This window comes from Otolemur garnettii, unplaced genomic scaffold, assembly GCF_000181295.1.
Source record: "Otolemur garnettii isolate 467f Iridium unplaced genomic scaffold, OtoGar3 scaffold00106, whole genome shotgun sequence".
NCBI lineage: Eukaryota > Metazoa > Chordata > Mammalia > Primates > Galagidae > Otolemur > Otolemur garnettii.
In genome coordinates this window covers 6,545,820-6,566,825 of record NW_003852501.1, presented here as the reverse complement: position 1 = coordinate 6,566,825, position 21,006 = coordinate 6,545,820, and the positions used below count along the sequence as shown (strand labels likewise).

Genomic DNA, 21,006 nt, shown 5'->3' with positions numbered 1-21,006 from the left:
TGAATGTTCCCTGTTCCAACAAGGAGGACAAAAAAACCTTTTTATCCATGCTGTCTGCTCCACCTGGAGCAAGCTTCCCACTCAAAACAGGCGATCGAATTCTGACTCGTCCTTCAAAAGTTTCACTGTCACTTCTTGGTGATAGGAGGCCACGAATTGTCAACCCCTTCCCTATTATTCCCTGACCCCTGCAGCAATGGTCTCTGTCTTTAACTTTGTAGAAATACTTCAAGTTCACCTCTTTCAAAGCATCTCTCACATTCATTTTGCAGCTGTTACATTTAAGTTAGCTGTTTATATGTCTCTCCCTGTAAGTGAGAGGCACCCCCATTCCTGTCCCAGGGAAGACCTTGTCTCAAGGACAAGGAGTATGCTTATTAGTCAGTGTTGGCTGATTGAATTAAAGCGTGAACTATTTATCTTTCATACCCTACAATGTAAAAAGTTACAGTTGGGAAAGTTTCTACCAGATCTTATACAGACTTCCAAGCCATTCACCATAAGCAGTATTTTTTATTTTTTTTTTTTGAGACAGAGCCTCAAGCTGTTGCCCTGGGTAGAATGCCATGGTGTCACAGCTCACAACAAGCTCCAACTCCTGGGCTTAAGTGATTCTCCTTGCCTGTGCCTCCCAAGTAGCTGGGACTACAAGCGCCCACCAAACGCCTGGCTATTTTTTGTTGCAGCCATCATTGTTGTTTGGTGGGCCTGGCCTAGATTCGAACCCACCAGCTCAGGTGTATGTGGCTGGCGCCTTAGCGGCCGAGCCATTTTTGAAATTTTTAATTTACTACAACAATTAGATCAAAAAGAGTCCTAAGAAATGTAATACATATTAACCTTCACTGATAACCTCTGATAATGTTGAAAGGACTTAAAAAAGGTAATTCTCTCCATGTATAGCTTTACATCTGTATTTAATTTAAGGCCATATTGGCTTTTCCCGCCCCCAGCTGACGGGAGCAAATGACATCATGACTGAGCCTAATGCGTACTAACTAAACCCTGAAAATGGACATCTTTCTCCAAATGGTTCGATGAGTTTTTATTTTATGAAACTCTAAGAGAGCAGTTTTCCCTCCTCTTCGTCTAAAGCCAAAGCTTTCTCTGACGTCAGCTTGCATATGCTCTAACATTAAAAAAAAAGTTTTTATACCTGTAATCCTAGCATTTTGGGAGGCTGAGGTGGAAGGATGGTTTGAGGCCAAAAGTTTGAGACCAGCCTGGGCAACATTATAAGACCCCCATCTCCACAAAAAAATAAAAGAGTCAGGCATGGTGGTGCACACTTGGAGCCCTAGCTACTCAGGAAGCTGAAGCAAGAAGATCACTTGAGGCTAGGAGTTTGAGTTTGCTGTGAGCTGTGATGATGCCACTGTACTCCAGCTAGAATGACAGAGGGAGACGTAGACGTAGACTCTGCCTCCTTTATAAACAAACAAACAAACAAACAAACCTGACTGTGCTCACCTATAAAATGGGTATGCAGAGCCCTGTAAGGGTAGGAAGGTTGGAACAGGTGCTCTAGGCAGCCAATCCCCAAGGAGCTATATCCCCTCTGCACCCACCTCTGGGAGCACATTGGGGCTCCAGACTCTGAGCTAAGCGAGAGGCTCTGGTCCCTCCTGCTCTCAGAGCTCAGCCCCCGACCCACCTCTAACTCAGACCTGGAATTTGGAAGAGCCCTTGGGTTTTACTTTGGCTTGTCCTGGCTAGGTACTCCCTGTTCTGGGGCTTTTAACTCTGAGCCCAGCTGCTCTTTTCCATCCTAGCTAACACCTGGCACCCTCTTCTCTACCTGGCCCTTCCCTGACTGGGGTCTTTCTGCCCCTTCCAGCTCCTGATAGCTGCCCTGCTGGCCCTGCTGGCCCAGCTGGACAGACCTGAGCATTAACCCAGCCAGTTTCACTGCATCTACGCGGGGAGTTCTGCAGTCAGTACCTCACATGAATCCTCTCTGCCCTGCTTCACAAGCATCTGGATTATTGCTGTTTATCAGGGAGGAAACTGTGGCTAAATAGGTTAAGTAACTGCTCCCAGGTGTGTCTGGCTCACAGCGATCCTGCTATGAGCCTGCCTGGGGCCTGGCCCACTTAGGGGCATCAACAGGACAGACAAGACAGGGCCTCAGCCCTCTGGCCCACCCTCCCTGGGCTGGCTCCCTGCCAAGGTGCTCTCCTGGGAGCCCCAGGCTGTCCCTCAGGGCACCCACTCCTCCCCTGGCCCTGCCCTTTCCAGTCTTACACACCTGTCTGAAGAAACCCACCAGACAAGCTTTATTCTGTATTTTAAATATTGTATTTGTTATTTCATTATATATATTTGCTCAGAGTAGTATGTGAGAGACAGCAGTCTCTGGAACACACAACCAAATACCTCTCAGAAGTAAATGAAAGACTGGGACTGACTGGCCTTCCCAGGCAGTGCTGGCGCTCGGCATGGGGTCTTCCTCTGCAAAGCCAGGCTAGTGGGATGGAGCTAGGGCTTGGGAGCAGGATTCACTCAATTCCCCAAAGGACAAAGCCTAAGAGAGCAGAGCTAACTGCTGTGTGCCTTTAGCAGCATGGAGGGGCATCTTTTCAGTGCTGGGATGGGCCTTCCCTAGGCCTCAGGGAGGACAGTAGAATGTTGGAGAGGTGGGGCCCTCCTGCCGCCCCTGCACCCTGGGCCAGAGGAAACCCACCCCTGTTCACAGGCACAGGCACACAGGGAGGATCACCCCATGCCCGCTCCCCCACCCCGCCAGCCTCGCCTAGTTGCCCTGTCCTGCCACTCCTGTGGTCTGTGTTCTCAATATAGAAATCATGGGGCAACTTTTTTTTCCCCTTTTTTTAAATTTTGGCTAGTGGAATGGAGGACATGCCAGTCTTTTGATAAGCCGCCAGACACAGAAGCCATAACCACATCCCTATTTTCTCTCAGCCAGCAAAGAGACCAATCAAAACAAGGAAGAAAGCACAGCCTGCACCCTGCACTGCTCTGGAGGCCCAGGCGGCTTCAAGCTGCCGTCCACAGTTCTCATTCATTTCAGCCCCAGTTCCTGGCATCTGAGGCAGAAACACAGACAAGATCTGTTTCTAAAGCATCCTATTGTATCCATGCAGAACAGCCAGAGAAAATTCTGTCTGTGAAGTATTTTTTTTCTTACTTCCTTTCAAAAATATATGCATTAGAGTTTCTAACTTCCTAGTGTGAGAACATGACATTTATTTCACATTTAAGTAGGAACTTATCCAGTTGATAATACTTATAAAAACATGAAAAAAGGAAGGGGGAAGATATGGCACGATGTAATAAGGAAATACCGGGCCGTCTCACTTTTGAAAACAAGAAATAGTAGTTTTGAAAAATCAATTCCATCAATTCATAGCTGTAAAACTTCACACATCCTAACTTAGCAAGGAATATTTTCATAGGCTCTTAAATAAAAGAATTTCATGTAATAGAAGCAAAAACCAATGACAGTAATAGCAGCAAAAACCAGACCCATCATTCGTGAAGGATGGTCAATGCTGATCTCTTATTATTTTCTATTTCATACAAACTTTATGCCATAAATAAAACCAATTTCTTTGATTGACTATGCCCACAAGTAAAACTACCCTCAGAACCCTTTCCTAGGAGGAGTGAGCCTCCCCTGCACGCTCACACCTGACAAGTGGCAGCGTCGAGGGAGAGATAGAGAGAGAGAGAGAACTGCAACTCTGAAAGGAAAGAGTCGAATCAGCAGTGTCGCGAGAGAGGATGAATAATCCATTCTCTGTCCACGTACCCATGTGAAGGCTTTCCAGACTCCAAAATCTTGCTATTTCCCCTCTAGCTACCATCCTTTTGTTTGGAAAACAGCAACATTCAGAGTAGGGCTGGGTGTGACTGAGGAGCCGGTCCTCAAAGCACCACGGAGGATCGCACACGCACAGACTCGCAGCTACGGAACTGCAGAAATCGCTTATTCACTGCTTTGACGTTGTGTGCATTCCTGCCCAGAGCCTGCCCAGAAACTGACAGCCGCTCTGCGCTCCGCTCTCTGTGACCGCGGCCACATCGCTGCGACCACTGGGGAGGAGATTCTAAACCAGGGCGAAACCTACACACACCAAACCCAAACACTCTCTCGCAAGCCTGTGAGGTGCAGGAAGGAAGTGGAAACGTGTTTGCTGCTTTTAACTAAGATCCCCAAACCTGAACTGACTTTCAGGGAGCTTTTCAAAAAGTATTTATTTCACAGGAGAAAAACACAGGGGCCGCTAAGTTCAAAACCAGAGTTAGGATTTCTCCCACTATGGTATGACAAAAATCTGAGTTATGACACTGCATTAAGTTGGCTGTAAATGTATAAAATCACTTTAAAGGAGGGATTATGTTTAAAAGGTATGTAGTGATTATTTACTATGTGAAAGGAATTTGTCACTCTTTTATAATGTAAAGCATACCTCCTCTATGATGAAGAAAATTGTTTTTCTTAAAAGAAGTTCTTTCTAGATAACACATTAGGGTTATTTTTATTTCCTCTCTGTATTTCTGTATTTCCCAAATTATCTACAATGAGCAAGTCTTTCTTTCATATTGTGAAACAACTATTAGCAAATAGAGTGCTTCCTTTAATTTCCTCATGACAGGAAGACACTGCCTTTTTAACTTTATGAAGGAGGAGATAACATATGCAAATTAGACCTTGGTGGTCACCTCTCACTAACCGTGGGTATAACAACAAGTGATAGCGCCAATTAGCAAATCAGACTATGATCAAAATCTACTCTTCCCTAACAAAGTTAGGGAAAGCTTCCAAGTCTGCAGGCAGCTTGGTCTCCTCATCTGCGGAGTAGGGATGACTGGACCACCAACAGTCCCTCCCCACAGAGTTATTCCAAAACATATTACAACTGTTTAGCACAGCTCTGGCACTTTAGGAAGGGTTAACAAATGTTAATTGCCAGGCTGCTCCTGCTGTTCCCTGAGGTCCCTTAATAACATGCCACTTCCCACAGACCTCAGAGCATGAAGGCAAAATGCAAACAGAATGCAAGGCCGCATTATTAGTTATAACACCCTATTGACTACACACTACCTTGTAGGCTTTTTTTTAACCTTTAAATATATAAGGCTACTATTATTGATTTGGTGCATCTTACCCTTAAATCTAGCTAAGGAAAGTTTTCTGGGGAACTTAAGAGTTTCAGTTACCCACATAAAAGTCAAACACACACAACCATATCAGCTTCAAATCTTTTAAAAGATGTATTTTTAAAAGATGATTTTTAAGAGTAAAATATTTAAGATGCTTGATAGTTCATTCAGTAGGGGTGTATCTGTTACCAATCAAGGTGGTGTTTTATTCAGTTAGACTCAAAAGCTCCTTCACATCATCTTTCACAGCAGACTGTATCATGTAAAGTTCCCTAAGTACACCTCATGGAACACTAGTTGCATAACATGCTTTATGAAAAGAAGTTTAAAAACCACTGTATACAACTGAGCATAGTGGCTCATGTCTGTAATCCCAGCACTCTGGGAGGCCAAGGTGGGTGGACTGCTTGAGCTCAGGAGTTCCAGACCAGCCTAAACAAGAGTGAGACTCCACCTCTACTAAAAATAGAAAAAAACTAGCCAGGTGTAGTGGTGCACACCTATAGTACCAGCTACTCAAGAGACTAAGGTAAGAGGATTGTTCAAGCCCAAGAGGTTGAGGTTGCTGTGAGCTATCAAACCACGGCAATCTACCCAGGGTGGCAGAGTACAACTCTGTCTCAAAAAAAAAAAAAAAAAAAAAATGAAAGAAAAAAAAATGAAAGGGAGGGGAAGGGGGTAAGGGAAGGAGGAAAAAGTAAAAGGGGAAAGGAGGTGAGAGGGGAGGGGAGGGGAGAGGAGAGAGAAAAGGAAAACCACTGTATACTGACTGTATCGACCTCTTGGAAGTCCATGGGTTCATTAGTAATCATAGGTTCTAAGAAGTCCAAATAGATAGCTGTGTAATCTTGTTTAAAATAGTGTTTCCCAATCTTCCTTGGCACAAAATTCTTTTTACAATAACATGTATGACTATGCCAAAGAAACTATCCTCCAGCCCTGCTAATTCAAAGTGGGGTCTGTGGTCCAGCAACACTGGCATGACCTGGGAGTTGGTTAGAAATGAAGATTCTCAGGCCCTACCCCAGATCTGTGGAATCAGAATAGGAATTTAACAAGATCCAAGGTCATCCAAATGCACAATCAGGTTTGAGAACTGTTGATCTAGGCAACTCAAGAAACCGTGCAACATATTTTGAGAAGCTCTGCTGTGAGACGAAATCTTGAACACCAGTGTGTTTTCTTCATCAATTCAGGAACTGACGAAGTTTAGTTCTCCCAGGAATGAATTAGCAGATCTGGTTTTAATAAGAACGAAGATGTAAAGAGTGGAATACAGAGATGCAAGGCGGTGGAAAGTGGGAATTCGCTCTAACTGGTTTCCATCTAACAATGACTACATTTCAGCGGGACACAAATAAAATTCAGAGAATTTTTTTTTTCTTTTTGTCGTTGTTGCCGTTAAAAATCGCTAGTTTTCAAAAAGCAAATGCTTTCATTGACACGTTTCCTAGACCTGGGTTACAGGTCTATTTGCTGACTTTCACTTTTGATTGGTGTCTGATCTAGAGGATAGTTTCTGTTTCCCAAGGTCTTTCACTAAATCCAGAAATGAAGTTGGTGCACGAGAGGAAGAACCTTGAGATTACAGATCTTAAATCAGAGGCACTCGGTAAGTAAACATACTTCACTGTGCACTCAAAACAGAAAGAAGATAAGAAGAAGAAAAAAGGTAAATAAACAAAAACTAAATTGAACCCAGGCGTCTTCTCAAAGGACGTGACCCAACAACCCTTCTAAGACATTTCTGGAAGAAGCTAAATGTTGAAAGGGGTATGACAGAAGAAAGAGCAGATCTGACTTTTAGCTTTTTAAACATTTTTTTAGAGATAAGAGCCTCCATTTACCAGATCAATAAGCAAGCTACAACAAAAACTTTATGCTTGGTTGAAAGAAGTCTTAAAATACTGCCCCTCCAGTGCCTCCAAATTAATCTATTCTCTCTGGATAAGATACCACAGTGTCACCGGGACTGGCAAGCCCCAAACTCTACTTACTACTGGCAAGGCTGAAAGGGTTATGTGAAGGGATTAGTCCCACAGGAGTGGAGGCACCCAAATTATCACAGGGCATCCATAGATAGTTTACTATTTTAAACTGCACACAAAGTTTATGGACACCCTGTACGTTATCAAATATTTAGAAATCAGAGAGAATAAAATAAGCGCTAAAAACACGTGGGATGTTCTGATAATTTTTATTCTATAGATACACTAATTTATTTTTGGCAAAGTGGCCCCAAAACATATATGTATACATATGAATGAAAGAAATACCCTAAAACTCTGGGAAGGTAAGTAACTGACCATACCTCAAACTCAAAGCAGTGAGCAGTTTCACCACTCACTCTTCCTGTACTGTTCTCAAGACTGACTAGGCAGCTGGTCAGGTTCCCCGAAGTTCTGATTTTCTGATATCCTCGTGTGTTAAGTACAGTTATGGTGTATGTGCAGAAAGATCGCCGGCAACTAAAGTTTCCCACCTGCTACCGCTGCTTCTCTGCCGTTTCCTCACAGCAGCAACTTCCCTACAGGTACTAGGATATCCAGAACACAGGAATATCCTAGGAACTTTACATCCCCACTACATTTAGAGATAGCTCCAGTACTAAAAACTGAAGGCAGGTGCTGTGTAAGGGGACAGAGTAACACTATTATTCTTTGGCAAAGCACTCCTGGCAATTTTATTTTTATTTATTTATTTATTTTTTTAGACTGAGTCTCACTCTGTCATCCTGGGTAGAGTGCCGAGACATCATAGCTCATAGCAACCTCAAACTCTTGGGCTCAAACAATCTTCTTGCCTCAGCCTCCCCAGCAGCTGGGATTATAGGGTGCCAGCCACATGCCCGGCAAATTTTTCTATTTTTAGTAAAGATGGGTCTCGGTCTTGCTCAGGCTGGTCTAGAACTCCACAACTCAAGCAGTCTGCCCCTCTCAGCCTCCCAGAGTGCCAGGGTTACAGGTATGACGCACTGCGCTCAGCTTCTCCTGCCAATTTTAGAAAATGAATCAAAGATGGGCACCACATCAGCCAAAGACCAAGGAGTCCCTACCCACTAGCCGCCACCGGCTGGACTGGGCCACAGTCCAACTCCCACAGGGGCAATGACTGCTCAGAATCAGGAGTAACGTAACGCACAGGATCTATGTACACACATCCCCTGCCCTCTCCCTCCCACAGCTGATGTGGGGGACTCGTTAACAGGGAATAATTTGCTACCTTTGCCATCAGACCAACGTTCTACATAAATAAATGAGTGCCCATAGTGATCCCTTAATTCTGAATAAAGACGAACAGTATGGTTAATCTAGAAGGTCACAGTTATGCTATTTTCCAGAGAAATCTCAAAGGCACTGAACACAACACGGGACATGATGGTCTCCAGCACGTGCTGATGTGTGACGCGGGCCGCTGTCTCGGCATGCGGACGGCTCTGGCACAGCAAAGCCAGGCTCCATGTAGGGCTCAGTGAAACATCTGCTACAGACGCTTCACCACAGAAGCAGAGGGGACAGTCACACATGGCACACAGGAAATGCAGCCTGGGTTACAAGGTCATGCAGTGTAAAAACCGCCAGTGAAGGCTTAAAGACAACAAGGAAGGAAAAGTACGTCTTTATGTGATTTCAAAGCGACTGCTCTTCAACTTGAAGCAACATGGCCCTGAGCACACAAAGCCTGTGGTACATCTACTCCATGTGGCTTCAATAAACCCCCTCATGCTCCATAACCCACCCTCTCCAAAAATGGTTACAAACAAGACAGTGTGTCACCAAGCACTAGCTAAAACTTAGCTTAATGCAGGAACAAATATAAACTTGCCCTTTCAAAGACTAACAGTGTATCTTCATTTGAAGGTCACTGCTTTCCTATCCTCTGTAAGCACCTGTGGCTTCTTCATCCTTCAAAGCCTAATAAAGATGTCACCTCTTTTCTGTATCTAGCTGTCTTTGGATCCTTAGGACTGAGCATGTTTCAAACAACAAGAACACAATAGGCACTAAATGAATTTCACTTTTTTCTTTGTCTTAGTAAAAGGCAATTATTAGGGAATGGTATTTAAAAAAAAACCAAACAGATAAATCTTTGTGCAAATAAATGATATAATTTTATATTTGGTGATGTTTTGAGAAAATGCATGGGAGACAGTGAGTGGAACGAGAAGCAATCTGGGCTTTCAAGTCTGTTTGATATCGTTTGAATGCCAGCTCTATCATCTCCTACTTAAATCTTGCTTAGCTGAGCTAGGAAAAGTTGCAGAATATTTCTAAGCCTTGGGTTCCTTGCCTGTGAGAGCAGGCCAGTAACAGGTGCAGAGTATTCACACTTCATGATTATTTGTCGATGTTTAGATCTCCTGCTCTCTTTCCTCTGACTTTTAATACAGGGCATCCATAAAGTTCATGTGCAATTGAAAATAGTTTAACATAGTATACTGCATCCTGAACACGCTGTATTCTTTCTTCTCTTTTCAAAATCTAATTTCTGACATTTAGCAATTAGACACATGGTACTTCGAAGAACTGTTACTTTTATAGTTTATAAAAATCTGAACTATATATATATTTTTTTATTAAATCACAGCTGTGTACATTAATGCAATCATGGGCTACAATGTGTTGGTTTTACACACAATTTGAAATGTTTTCATCAAACTGATTAATATAGCCTTCACGGCATTTTCTTAGTTGTTGTGTTTAGACATTTATATTCTACACCTAGTAAATTTCCCATGTACCCTTGTAAGATACATAGTAGGTGTGGTCCCACCAATTACCCTCCCTCCACCCATCCTTCCTCCTTCCCTCCCCTCCCTCTACCCTTTCCCCTTCTTCTTGGGCTATAATTGGGTTATAGCTTTCATAAGAAAGCTACAAATTGGTTTCATAGTAGGGCTGAGTACATTGGATAATTGTTCTTACATTCTTGAGATACTTTGCTAAGAAGAATATGTTCCAGCTCCATCCATATAAACATGTAAAGTCTCCATCTTTCTTAAGGTTGCATAGTATTCCATGGTGTACATATACCACAATTTATTAATCCATTCGTGGGTTGATGGGCACTCGGCCTTCTTCCATGACTTAGCAATTATGAATTGGGCTACAATAAGCATTCTGGTACAATGTTATAGTGTACAATGTATAGTTACTTTGTTATAGTGTGATTTTTGGTCTCCTGGATATATACCTAGTAGAGGAATTGTAGGATGGAATGGCAGGTCTATTTTTAGTTCTCTAAGTGTTCTCTAAACATCTTTCCTAAAGAAACGTATTAGTTTGCATTCCTACCAGCAGTGTAGAAGTGTTCCCTTTTCTCCACATCCAGGCCAACATCTCTGGTTTTGGGATTTTGTGTTGTAGGCTAATCTTACTGGAGTTAGATGATATCTCAAAGTGGTTTTGATTTGCATTTCTCTTATGATTAAGGATAATGAGCATTTTTTCATATATCTGTAGGCCATGTGCCTGTCTTCTTCAGAGACATTTCTCTTCAAGTCTTTTGCCCACCCTAAGATGGGATCACTTGTTCTTTTCTTGCTAATACGTTTGAGTTCTCTGTGGATTCCAGTTTTTAAACCTTTCTTGGAGACATAACCTGCAAATATCTTCTCCCATTCTGAGGGCTGTCTGCTTGCTTTACTTACTGTGTTCTTGGATGTGCAGAAGCTTTTTGGTTTGATCAGGTCCTAGTAGTGTATTATTGATGCTGATTCAATTGTCTCAGGGGTCCTCCTCATAAAATATTTGCCCAGGCCCATTTCTTCAAGAGTTTTCCCTACACTTTCTTCTAGTATTTTTATAGTTTCATGTTTTCAGTTTAGATCCTTAATCCAGTGAGAGTCTTAGTTAATGGTGAAAGGTGTGGGTCCAGTTTCAGTCTTCTACAGGTTGCCAGCCAGTTCATCCAGCACCATTTGTTAAATAGGGAATCTTTTCCCCCACTAAATGTTTTTAGTTGGCTTGCCAAAGATCAAATAAAGGTAAGTATCTGGGTTCATCTCTTGGCTCTCTATTCTGTTCCATACATCTACCTCTCTGCTTTTGGGCCAGTATCATGCTGTTTTGATCACTATGAATTTATAGTATAGTCTAAGGTCTGGTAGCATAATTCCTCCTGCTTTGTTTTTATTTCTGAGTAATGTCTTGGCTATTGGAGGTTTTCTCTGATTCCATATAACAAATATATATTTTAAAACAGAGAGTGTTTTAATTGCTAGGAGATGAAATTTCATGAGTTTGTTGGGAAAATGTTAAAGACTTTATTATGTTTTTCTAAGATAAGGAATAGAACACTATTCCTTTAAAATCTTTTTTTTTTAATAAACTTTATTTCATGCTTGCCTTTATTTATTTATTTATTTATTTATTTGTAGAGACAATGTCTCACTTTATCACCCTTGGTAGAGTGCCGTGGCATCACACAGCTCACAGCAACCTCCAACTCCTGGGCTTAGGCGATTCTCTTGCCCGAGTAACTGGGACTACAGGTGCCCACCACAACGCCCGGCTATTTTTTGTTGCTGTTTGGCCAGGGCTGGGTTTGAACCTGTCACCCTTGGTATATAAGGCTGGTGCCCTACCCACTGAGCCATAGGCGCCACCCTCCTTTAAAATCTTGATGATACGGATGGGATATCAGCTAAGGTAACTACTGTTGCAGCTAATGTAATCTCTGAGACTTACAGGCAACATCATTTCAGGGCATTTAAGCCCATACTTGTAATCCTTCCCACATACGGAAGCCTTTTATGATTTCTAAATTCCTTGGACTCTGTGGAATCCATGCTGTCTCATAGCATGGTCAGAAGGCAGGGATTTTACAGTGTGCAGTCTTAGCAATCAAGAAAACACTTTCATTACAGGTACTTGCCTACTGGTAAGTGAACCTCATGATTCATCTTGTTTTATAAATAAATACATCAGCCCTCCATATCTATGGGTTACGTATCTGTGAATTCAACAAATTGCAGATTGAAAACATTAAAAAAATTCCATCTGTACTGAATATGTACAGAATTTTTTGTAATTATTCTCTACATAATACAGTATAACAACCACTTACACAGCATTTACATTGTATTATGCCCTATAAATAATCTAAAGCTGACTTAAAGTAAACAGGAGGATGTCTATGGGTTGTATGCAAATACACCATGTTATATTAGGGATGTGAGCATTCCTGGATTGTGGTATCCTCAGGGGTCCTGAAAACAATCTTCCTTGGATAATGAAGGATAATTGTGCAACACCCAATACACCTGGGCATGGAGTACAGCGAGGGATAAGAAAGGGGAAGGGAACCAGGCAAGACACACAGGATCCACACCTCACAGTCAAAGCTCTTGGTGGCCAATTCTGCTACCAGCTTTTCTAAAAGCTCAGTTACTCAGTCACTCTCAACAGGTGCTAAGCAAGATCTGATTCTCTCCCTGATTCTTTATTAAAAGAAAACACTTGAAAAGTGTTTTGGAAAAAAAAAAAGTAGAAAGAGATAATCTAAAAAATAAGAGATCAAACAAAAAAAGATTTCATCATGCACACCTCAACACCTGCTATTGCTTTTCTTTTTTTCTTTTCTTTTACGGAGTCTCTGGCTAATAACTTGAAAATCATTAGATAATGCTTAAAATTTTGAATCCAGAAAAATCAACAGAAAAATCAGCTAGAATAAAAAAGGTCAGCATGTTTTCTTCTTTCCATGATAACCTAGGCATATATATTTTAAATTGGTCTAATCTACATCTGGATAATAATGAGACAGAATAGTGTTCCATACAGACTCCCCCTGTTCTAGGGCTTGACTTGTCAGATTCAGTGACTTATCAAATGTCAATACAGTTGTCTAAGGTTAATGCCAGTTAGTGCAGTTAAATGAGTAAACTCGAAACTCTGGGTGTAAACAGCTCCCTGCTCCTCACTGCCTTTGTCCCTTTTTTCCTGCATGCTTACAGTGCACTAGGTCATTCTTCCACATCTGTGGGGTAGTTAATATTTATTTCTTCCATTACAGACAGACATTAAGACTTTGAGGTGAAGAGACTTGCCCAAGGTCACAGAGCCAGTCAACGGAAGACTGGGTTTACATTCACACTTTTTGATCCAAAAGACTGCTGGTAAGAAAATTAACCTCCACAACAGTAATTACAATGGAATAATGCCAGAATCTGTATAAGTCCCCTTTCTTTTGGAGTAGTTACATCCACCTCTCAAGAATTCTTACTGCTTTCTTCTATTAATTATCTTAAGAAAAAAATAGAAATATGTTATGATGTATTAACTGAACTATCAATGCATACATTTGTTATTTGTAACAAATTGAAAGTAGGATTTTTAAAAAATAGCCACAAAAGACAAACTAAGGAAAAGAAATCCTGATTTTTTTTGTCTTAAAAAAGCAAAAAAGAGGCCGCTGAATTGCCTCATGCCTATAATCAATCTAGTACTCTGGGAGGCTGAAGCAGGCAGATTGTTTGAGCTCAGGAGTTCAAGAGATCAGACTGAGCAAGAGTGAGGCCCTGTCTCTATTAAAAATAGAAAAATTAACTGTGCATGGTGGCCAGAGCCTATAGTCCTAGCTACTGAGAGACTGAGGCAAGAGGATCAGCCTCAGTATTGGGTGTTGCACAATTATCCTTCATTATCCAAGGAAGATTGTTTTCAGGATCCCTGAGGATACCACAATCCAGGAATGCTCACATCCCTAATATAACATGGTGTATTTGCATACAACCCATAGACATCCTCCTGCTTACTTTAAGTCAGCTTTAGATTACTTATAGGGCATAATACAATGTAAATGCTGTATTCTTGAGCTCAAGAATCTGAGGTTGCTGTGAGCTATGACGCCAAGGCACTCAACCCCAGGGTAACCAAATAAGACTCAGTCTCAAAAACAAACGAACAATTAAAAAACAAACAAACAAACAACAAATCCAGACTTAATACATTTTTTCAAGAATTTTCAAATAAATATGCTCTAGTAATTCCTTACAATTCAATTTATATAATCCACAAAAAAATCAAATTCAAAATTACATAAGCACTTATTATAATTCAATGTCCCCACTTCCTAATCGGGGGCATTACATAGATTTTAAATCAAAAAGCAAAACTTTCTGATGAATCCTTCACCTTAACTATTTCTTTTGAAAACAATGAGTAAGAATAAAAAATGACGCATTGATGTTAATGAGCTTTCAGACGCGGGTAATATAAAATTTTAATATGGCAGCCTAACAAATCCTTTTTCAATTAGTCCTTAGCTTTTATGAGATATTTTCAACTAGAAAATCAGAAATCCATCAACACAGATTAAACAAAATAGATAAAATACCTCCGTCATGACACTTTACTCCCCCCACACCCTCCCACTGCATTCTGGCACTGAACTGCTGAACTGAGGCTGTTTTTCTTAAGGTCACCCAGCTCCTCCTCCTGGCTGTCTGATCCTAAGGCTATTTCTCACTCTGAACACTCTGGTCGCATTGGACAGAGTCAACCACTCGCTACTCGAAGCCCTGACTTCCTTTGACATGTGGGATACCACTTACCTGTCTGGCTACTTCTTCCTACGTCTTTTCCTTCATGGGTCCCCACGTGCTGCTGATCTTCAGAGCACTGCCTGAGAGCCTTTTCTCACAGTTTACTGCTTGCCCACCCCGTGACCACACTCCTTTCTCAAGCCTTACGAGCCATCCATCTTGCAGTCTTACTCCAGCGTTAAGTCTCCCTCCTCCAAGTCAGAGACAAAACCACAGGCAGGGTGATGACCTCTCCACGGAGCTGTCACACAGACGGCTCTACTCCACCTGCCTGGATCGGAACCAGCTCCCTGACCAATGTGCTCTCCCCCTGTGCTGCCTCTCAGCCCCTGGCGTCGGCATAGATTCCTTCTTCCTCACCCCAAACATTCAATTAGCTTGACCTCCATGTTCTTCATTTCTCCAGTCCTAGTGTCATTTTCCTAGGTCGGAGCTCAGCTGCCACTTGATTAGGCAACAGACTCCTCAGGTGTCTCCTTCAGCATGCAGCTAGTGCTCGGTCTAAATGCAAATCTGACCATCTCACTCTGTTTAAAAGCTCTTAGGGGCTCCTGGTTGCCCCTGCTCCCTTTTGGCAGTCAGACCTGCCAGACTTGCCTCTCAGCCTGTTCCCCACAGGTCCTCTCCTGGAGCAAATAGGCTGCCTGAAAGTCCTAAGCCAGAAAAAGTGATTTGTGCATTCATGCCATGGACGTTTTAACTTAGAACACATACAGGTGCAAGTATCCATCATTGTCATGATGCAGGACGGGGCTCTGTGTGCATGATCCGTCAGGTGGGATTCTGCTTTCTCCCTTGCACAATCTACACCCAGTGTGTCAACTATGATTTCCAGTTCTGGCTTCTTTCAAGTCTAGCAATAAAACCAGAGACACTGATGAGTACAGACTCCTTGATTCACCCATTTTTCAAAACTGTCAAATGTGACAGAAATTTGATTTTTTTTTAAATTCAACTTTATTGAGATGCTCCAATTTTTTGCTTTCATTTTCATAGATGCTCATATTCACACTTCATTTGCTTACATAATATCTAAATCCCATAATCATAATAATAAATACAACTGATTTTTACAGGCTCTGGGTCCTGTCCTTGACCCCTGGTGAGGACACAATTCTATTTGTGAATGCGGCACAGAGTAGCCCTGGAAAGCAGGCAGGGGTGTGCCGTGGGCATGGGTCGGCCGGCCTCACCCATGCACTGGGATGACAGTTCTGGTCTGATCAGCTCCGGGTCTGGTTAACAGGTCTCTGGTGGGCTGCGCTACTGTTAGCTGATCTCAAGGCCCTCTCTTCTCTCCGGCCTCCACCCTTGCATGTGCTGTTCCCTCAGCCTGGAACCCTCTCCCAAACAACAAGCTTAATCTAGTTAACCCTGCATCCCTGGAGACTCAACTTTGATGTCATCTCTCCAGGAAGTTTGAGACACCCCTGACCTCACTGGCACGCTCTGTTTAAAACGGCTGTGGTGGCTTCTCCATCTGCTATACTGGCAGTTCTGCAAGAACATTCTCTAGCCTCCTCCTGACTGCCCAGCCCCCATCATGGTGCCTCATTCATAATGGGTACATAATATACACTTATTAACTGAAATAAAACCAAAGAAGTATCGTTGAAACTAAGAGAACACTTAAAATCCAACCTAGAAAGGTTTCAGAGCACCTTGGGCATTTTCGGAGGTAACAGTGTCTGCTTATGCACTAATGGCCCGTCCTATAGCAATTCCCAGTACTTTTAAGCTTATCGATGTATCATAATATTGCTGAAGTGATGTGCTTTTACCAATAATACTAGTCCCTAATCAGGGAAAAACAAACCAAAAAACCGTAAGTCAGACGTTTCTATTTCTGAGGGGTGTCTACATTCCAGCATAAAATCCAACAGAAGGCATGGGAGTTGTAGATACAGAAATAATGTTGCCCCCTTAATGAAAACAGTCACTTGGCTCGGCGCCCATAGCTCAGTGTTAGGGCCGGCCATATATACTGAGGCAGGTGGGCTCAAACCCGGCCCAGGCCTGCTAAACAATGACAACTGCAACAATAAAATAGCCAGGCGTTGTGGCGGGTGCCTGTAAGTCCCAACTACTTGGGAGGCTGAAGTAAGAGAATCGCTTAAGCCCAAGAGTTGGAGGTTGCTGTGAGCTCTGATGCCACAGCACTCTACCGAGGGCAACATAGTGAGACTCTTCTCAATAAATAAATAAATATAAAAATAAAAATACCCAATTGTACTTTGAAGCTACTAGGCCCTGAAGGCAATGGGTCATGTCTCGGTACTTTTTTTTTTCTTTACACTAACCAACCTTAAACCTATGTAAAGGTTTACCAGATGAAGAAGGCAAGTGAGGCTCTGGGGCCGTGGTAGGAGCAGCAGTCATGTGGGTGGCAGCCCTGCCCCTACCAGCCCTGCAGACAGCGGGAAGATTTGGGGATAGTTTTTAAGAAATGATCTCAGATCCTCTGAGGGCCTCATGAGCGCAATAATTTCTGCTTGGGCCTTTCTGGTTCCCACAGGCTCAGCAAGGGTACCCCAAGGCACCTGGCGCTAACCTATAAGGACCAGCATCCAGTTTGGTGGGAGGAGGTCACAGAGGAGGCTGGGCCTAGTGTAAGACAGTGGCTTGAAGCCAGTGCCCAAATGCATAGCAGATGTTTATCAAAGCTACAGCTTATCCACACAGATGGGCCCAGGCCAAACGATGGTAGCTCAGCTTCCAATAGCTAACCAGGACATGCACTAGTTTCATCCATCTCCTGGCCCTGGCCAAAATCTCCTGACCAGATTTTCTACATGGATATGTACAGTGGAAGAACGGCAACAGTAATTGTATGGGGACGCAGTAAGTTTTTCTGTGGTTCTAGAAAGTTCTTGCATCACCCTTTTTCTTTAAAATAGTCCTTGATTTGTTCTTGTGGCAAAAGCAAGAATGCAGTATGTTGGATTTCTTATGACCAAGGAATTTATTTTGAAAATTTAAGTATCTTATTCCCCAGGCCTACCTCTTTGTGTTTTTGTGGTAGATCCTGGTAGAAACAGTGGTCAATTTTAGGGACTCTGTAATACATTTTAGGTGCTTTCTTAGGGATAGCAGAACAAAGTATTAATATTTTTAGAACCTCAGGGCAGGTTTTTCAAAGAGTTGCTCCCTTCACCAGTCACTGGCTAACTCCCACAGCCAGGCTGTCCAGCATATAATCTGGTCTTTGCTGTCCTTTGTAAGTTAAGATGTTTTTTATATCATGCCTTTAAAGAACTGGGTTTTTGGTCATTTCATAATGAAAAATCTGTATTGGGGGCAATGATTTAGTTTTACAACCTGCTTATGAGTAACGCATGTATTACATCATTCTGGTGAAGACGGAGAGATCCAGCCTAGGTCGTCAGAGGGCTAGACAGCATCAATTTGCTTCTTTTCCAGCTTGCAAAAAGGGATTACAGTCAAATGAAAAAAGTGAAAATTGGCTCGGTGCCCATGGCACAGTGGGTATAGTGCCAGCCACATACACTGAGGCTGGCGGGTTCGAACCCAGCCCGGGCAAGCTAAACAACAATGACAACTGCAACAAAAAATAGCTGGGCGTTGTGGCGGGCGACTGTAGTCCCAGCTATTTGGGAGGCTGAGGCAAAAGAATCACGTAAGCCTAAGAGTTTGAGGTTGCTGTGAGCTGTGACATCACAGCACTCTACCAAAGGTGACATAGTGAGACTATCTCAAAACATAAATAAATATAAAAGAAAAAAGTGAAACATTTTAAAAATCAAATCAAGCAATTATTTAAGTTAGAAAAAATTTTTAAAGCCATAAAAAGTCTATTCACCATGTTTGTATTCCCTTAGACAGTGTTTTTTGCCTCTATTTTTTATACCAAGGTATCATAGCACCTAACCTTACTGATTTTGCTCCTTTATTATCTGGTATTATTACTAAAGGCTCTAATATAGTTCTCACTGGTTAACTAAAGGGATTTTTTAAAAATGAAACATATCTGTTTATGAAGGTGGTAATCCCAAATCTACTGACCTCGGTGCGCTGGCATGCTTTAGTCCTTTGCTGTGACCCCTAAAGACTCCACTTCGGTGTAACAGCTGAGGAAACAGGATATTCTCAGGAGGTAATGGAGACAGTCACTTGGTTTATCACAAAAACAAACTAATCTGAACTCTTGATAGGATAAAGGTAAAAAGAGAAGGGAAATGGACAAGAGGCTGCAAATTTTGAAAAGCTTATCTAATTTGACTTTGGATCAAAATATACAGATTAGTAAAGGGAGGAAATATTGCTGGAATCCAAACTATGGGAAAATTAGGAGCTGTGATGTAAGAAATTATCTCCAATATAACAGAAAAGCTTCATTAAAGAGGAAAACCAAAAGACAGCAAAAATAATTTTCTGGGACAAAGTTCTAACAGCATAAGTACCCTTCCTAAAACCAAGCAAAGGGAAGCCACAAACATCACCACCAAAAAAGCAATAGTGTTTTTATAGGCTGACAGCCTTAAGTGCCACTGAGAGTCATCATTCTGATTCTATGATCTCTCATACTATGCCGTGTAGTACACACGCGTTACTCCGGCCTGTTTCCTGGGACCGTCCTTCCCAGACTGAAAGGGCTAATCAGAGATAAGTCTACTCCTAAACTGGACGAGAGAAAAACGACAAGTGCTAGGAAAGAGCTCAGAACAGTGGGGCAAAGTTCTGAGAAGGGACAGCTCGCTTTACACAGGTGTAGGTCTTCATTTCTTTAAAATAAAAAATAATAATTTGCTAATTTTCAATTTTCTGTATTTTGAGAAAAACCTAGTGGTGGCTATTTCTTGATTTGGATGGTTATTTTGCTTGTTATTTTTAATTCACACATAATAATCTGGGGACAAAGTGTGATATTTTAATATATGTATATAATGTGTAATGATCAAATCAGGGTAATTAGAATATCCATCATCTCAAACATTTATCATTTCTCTGTGTTGAAAACTTTCAAAATCTACTCTTGCAGCTATTTCAAAAAAAAAAATAAATTAATATTAACTGTGGTCACCCGACAGTACCGCAGGACACTAGAACTTAATCCTGCTACCTCGCTGCAATTTTGTAGCCGTTAACCAACCGTTGGCTATGGATTTGGAGATTTTGAAAGCATTTGACCAGGAAGGAGGAAAGACACTTTTATTATCATTGCAAATTTCAAGAAAATACAAAAAGCAGAGAAATTAATCAAAATTATTAATATTTTACCAATTTTGTTTCAAATATTTCCCACCAACTTTTGGGGGAATATTTGAAGACCAATCTCTCACGTCACATATCTCCTAGAAAATATCTCAGTATGTATATACAACAAATAAGGACTGCACTGTTACTATCCCAACTAGCAAGATTAACATGCCACCAAATATGTAGTCCATATGAAAATTTCCCCACTTATCTCAAAATGATCATCTTATAGCTGGTTTTCTGGTATCAGTGTGTGGGTTCAAGGAGCCGCGCACCACTCTAGCACTTAGTCGATATGCAAACCTGCAACCCTTAGCAAATGGCAAGGAAGGAGTTACAGGACTGAGAGCAAAACCATTAGAGATGGTTTGCCAGGTAGTCCCACCACCCCCGGGGCTGTATCTCTCAAATCCCAGGATGAAAGCAGCAGTGACTTTTATAATCAATGCACTACTGATGTCTCCAGGCCAGCGATGCTGACGAGAGATGTTTCCACAGTACTGAAGATGTGAAAGTAAAACACCTGTCACCGGAAAAGGGGGCCTACTTCTTGTACCAGGCAGCAAGGCCAGCTTGATTATCCCATAGTCTTGACTCATGAAATCTCTGGCTGTGCTTAACTGATCTCAGGGCCCCTAGAACAAAATTGATGAGGAATTCCACCAAGGATTTGTATAGTAGGAACTCTCCAGGGTAGGTGAGCAGAGTCTTGACTTGAGCCACCGTGATGGTTTCTCCACCACGATGGAGAGATCAAGGCCCTTAAATCCCAGGCCCAGTGCCTCTTGCTGAAGAGGAAGCCAAGGTGACCTTCGGCTAGGTATCCTACTATTGTTAAGTCTTCTTCCTAGCCTTTCCCAAAGGGACCTTCTACCCATAACCTGGTAGCTGTGCTAACAGGTAAACCTCCCAGTGGAAAGACAGATGGCCTCAGGAAAGACTGAGCTTGGTTAGGAGCAAATAGTCTAGAAGGACCTGAAAAGAGCAAAACAGGCTGGGGGTTGCTTGCAGAAGGGGACTGAATTGAGAATATACTCAGAGCATGCGAAGATACCTGTCTCATGGGAATCCTTACTGCAGAACAGGGTGTTTAACAATGGTGATCATAGTATGTC

The 21,006-nt window shown here is 42.1% G+C and overlaps 1 protein-coding gene across 4 annotated transcripts in view; it reads right to left on the bottom strand.

Annotated features, from left to right (window-relative positions):
* Nucleotides 1-21,006, bottom strand: part of SPATA13 (spermatogenesis associated 13) — a 144,003-nt gene that overhangs the window by 27,605 nt on the left and 95,392 nt on the right. Inside the window, exon 1 of one of the 4 annotated variants that reach the window (XM_023517221.1) lies at nt 3,773-4,404. The exons of the other annotated variants lie outside the window; for them this stretch is intronic. Within the exon in view, the coding sequence (XP_023372989.1) occupies nt 3,773-3,827 (55 nt within the window). The 5' untranslated portion in view covers nt 3,828-4,404. Of the gene's footprint in view, nt 1-3,772; nt 4,405-21,006 lie in introns of those variants that run through there. 4 annotated transcript variants of the gene reach the window in all.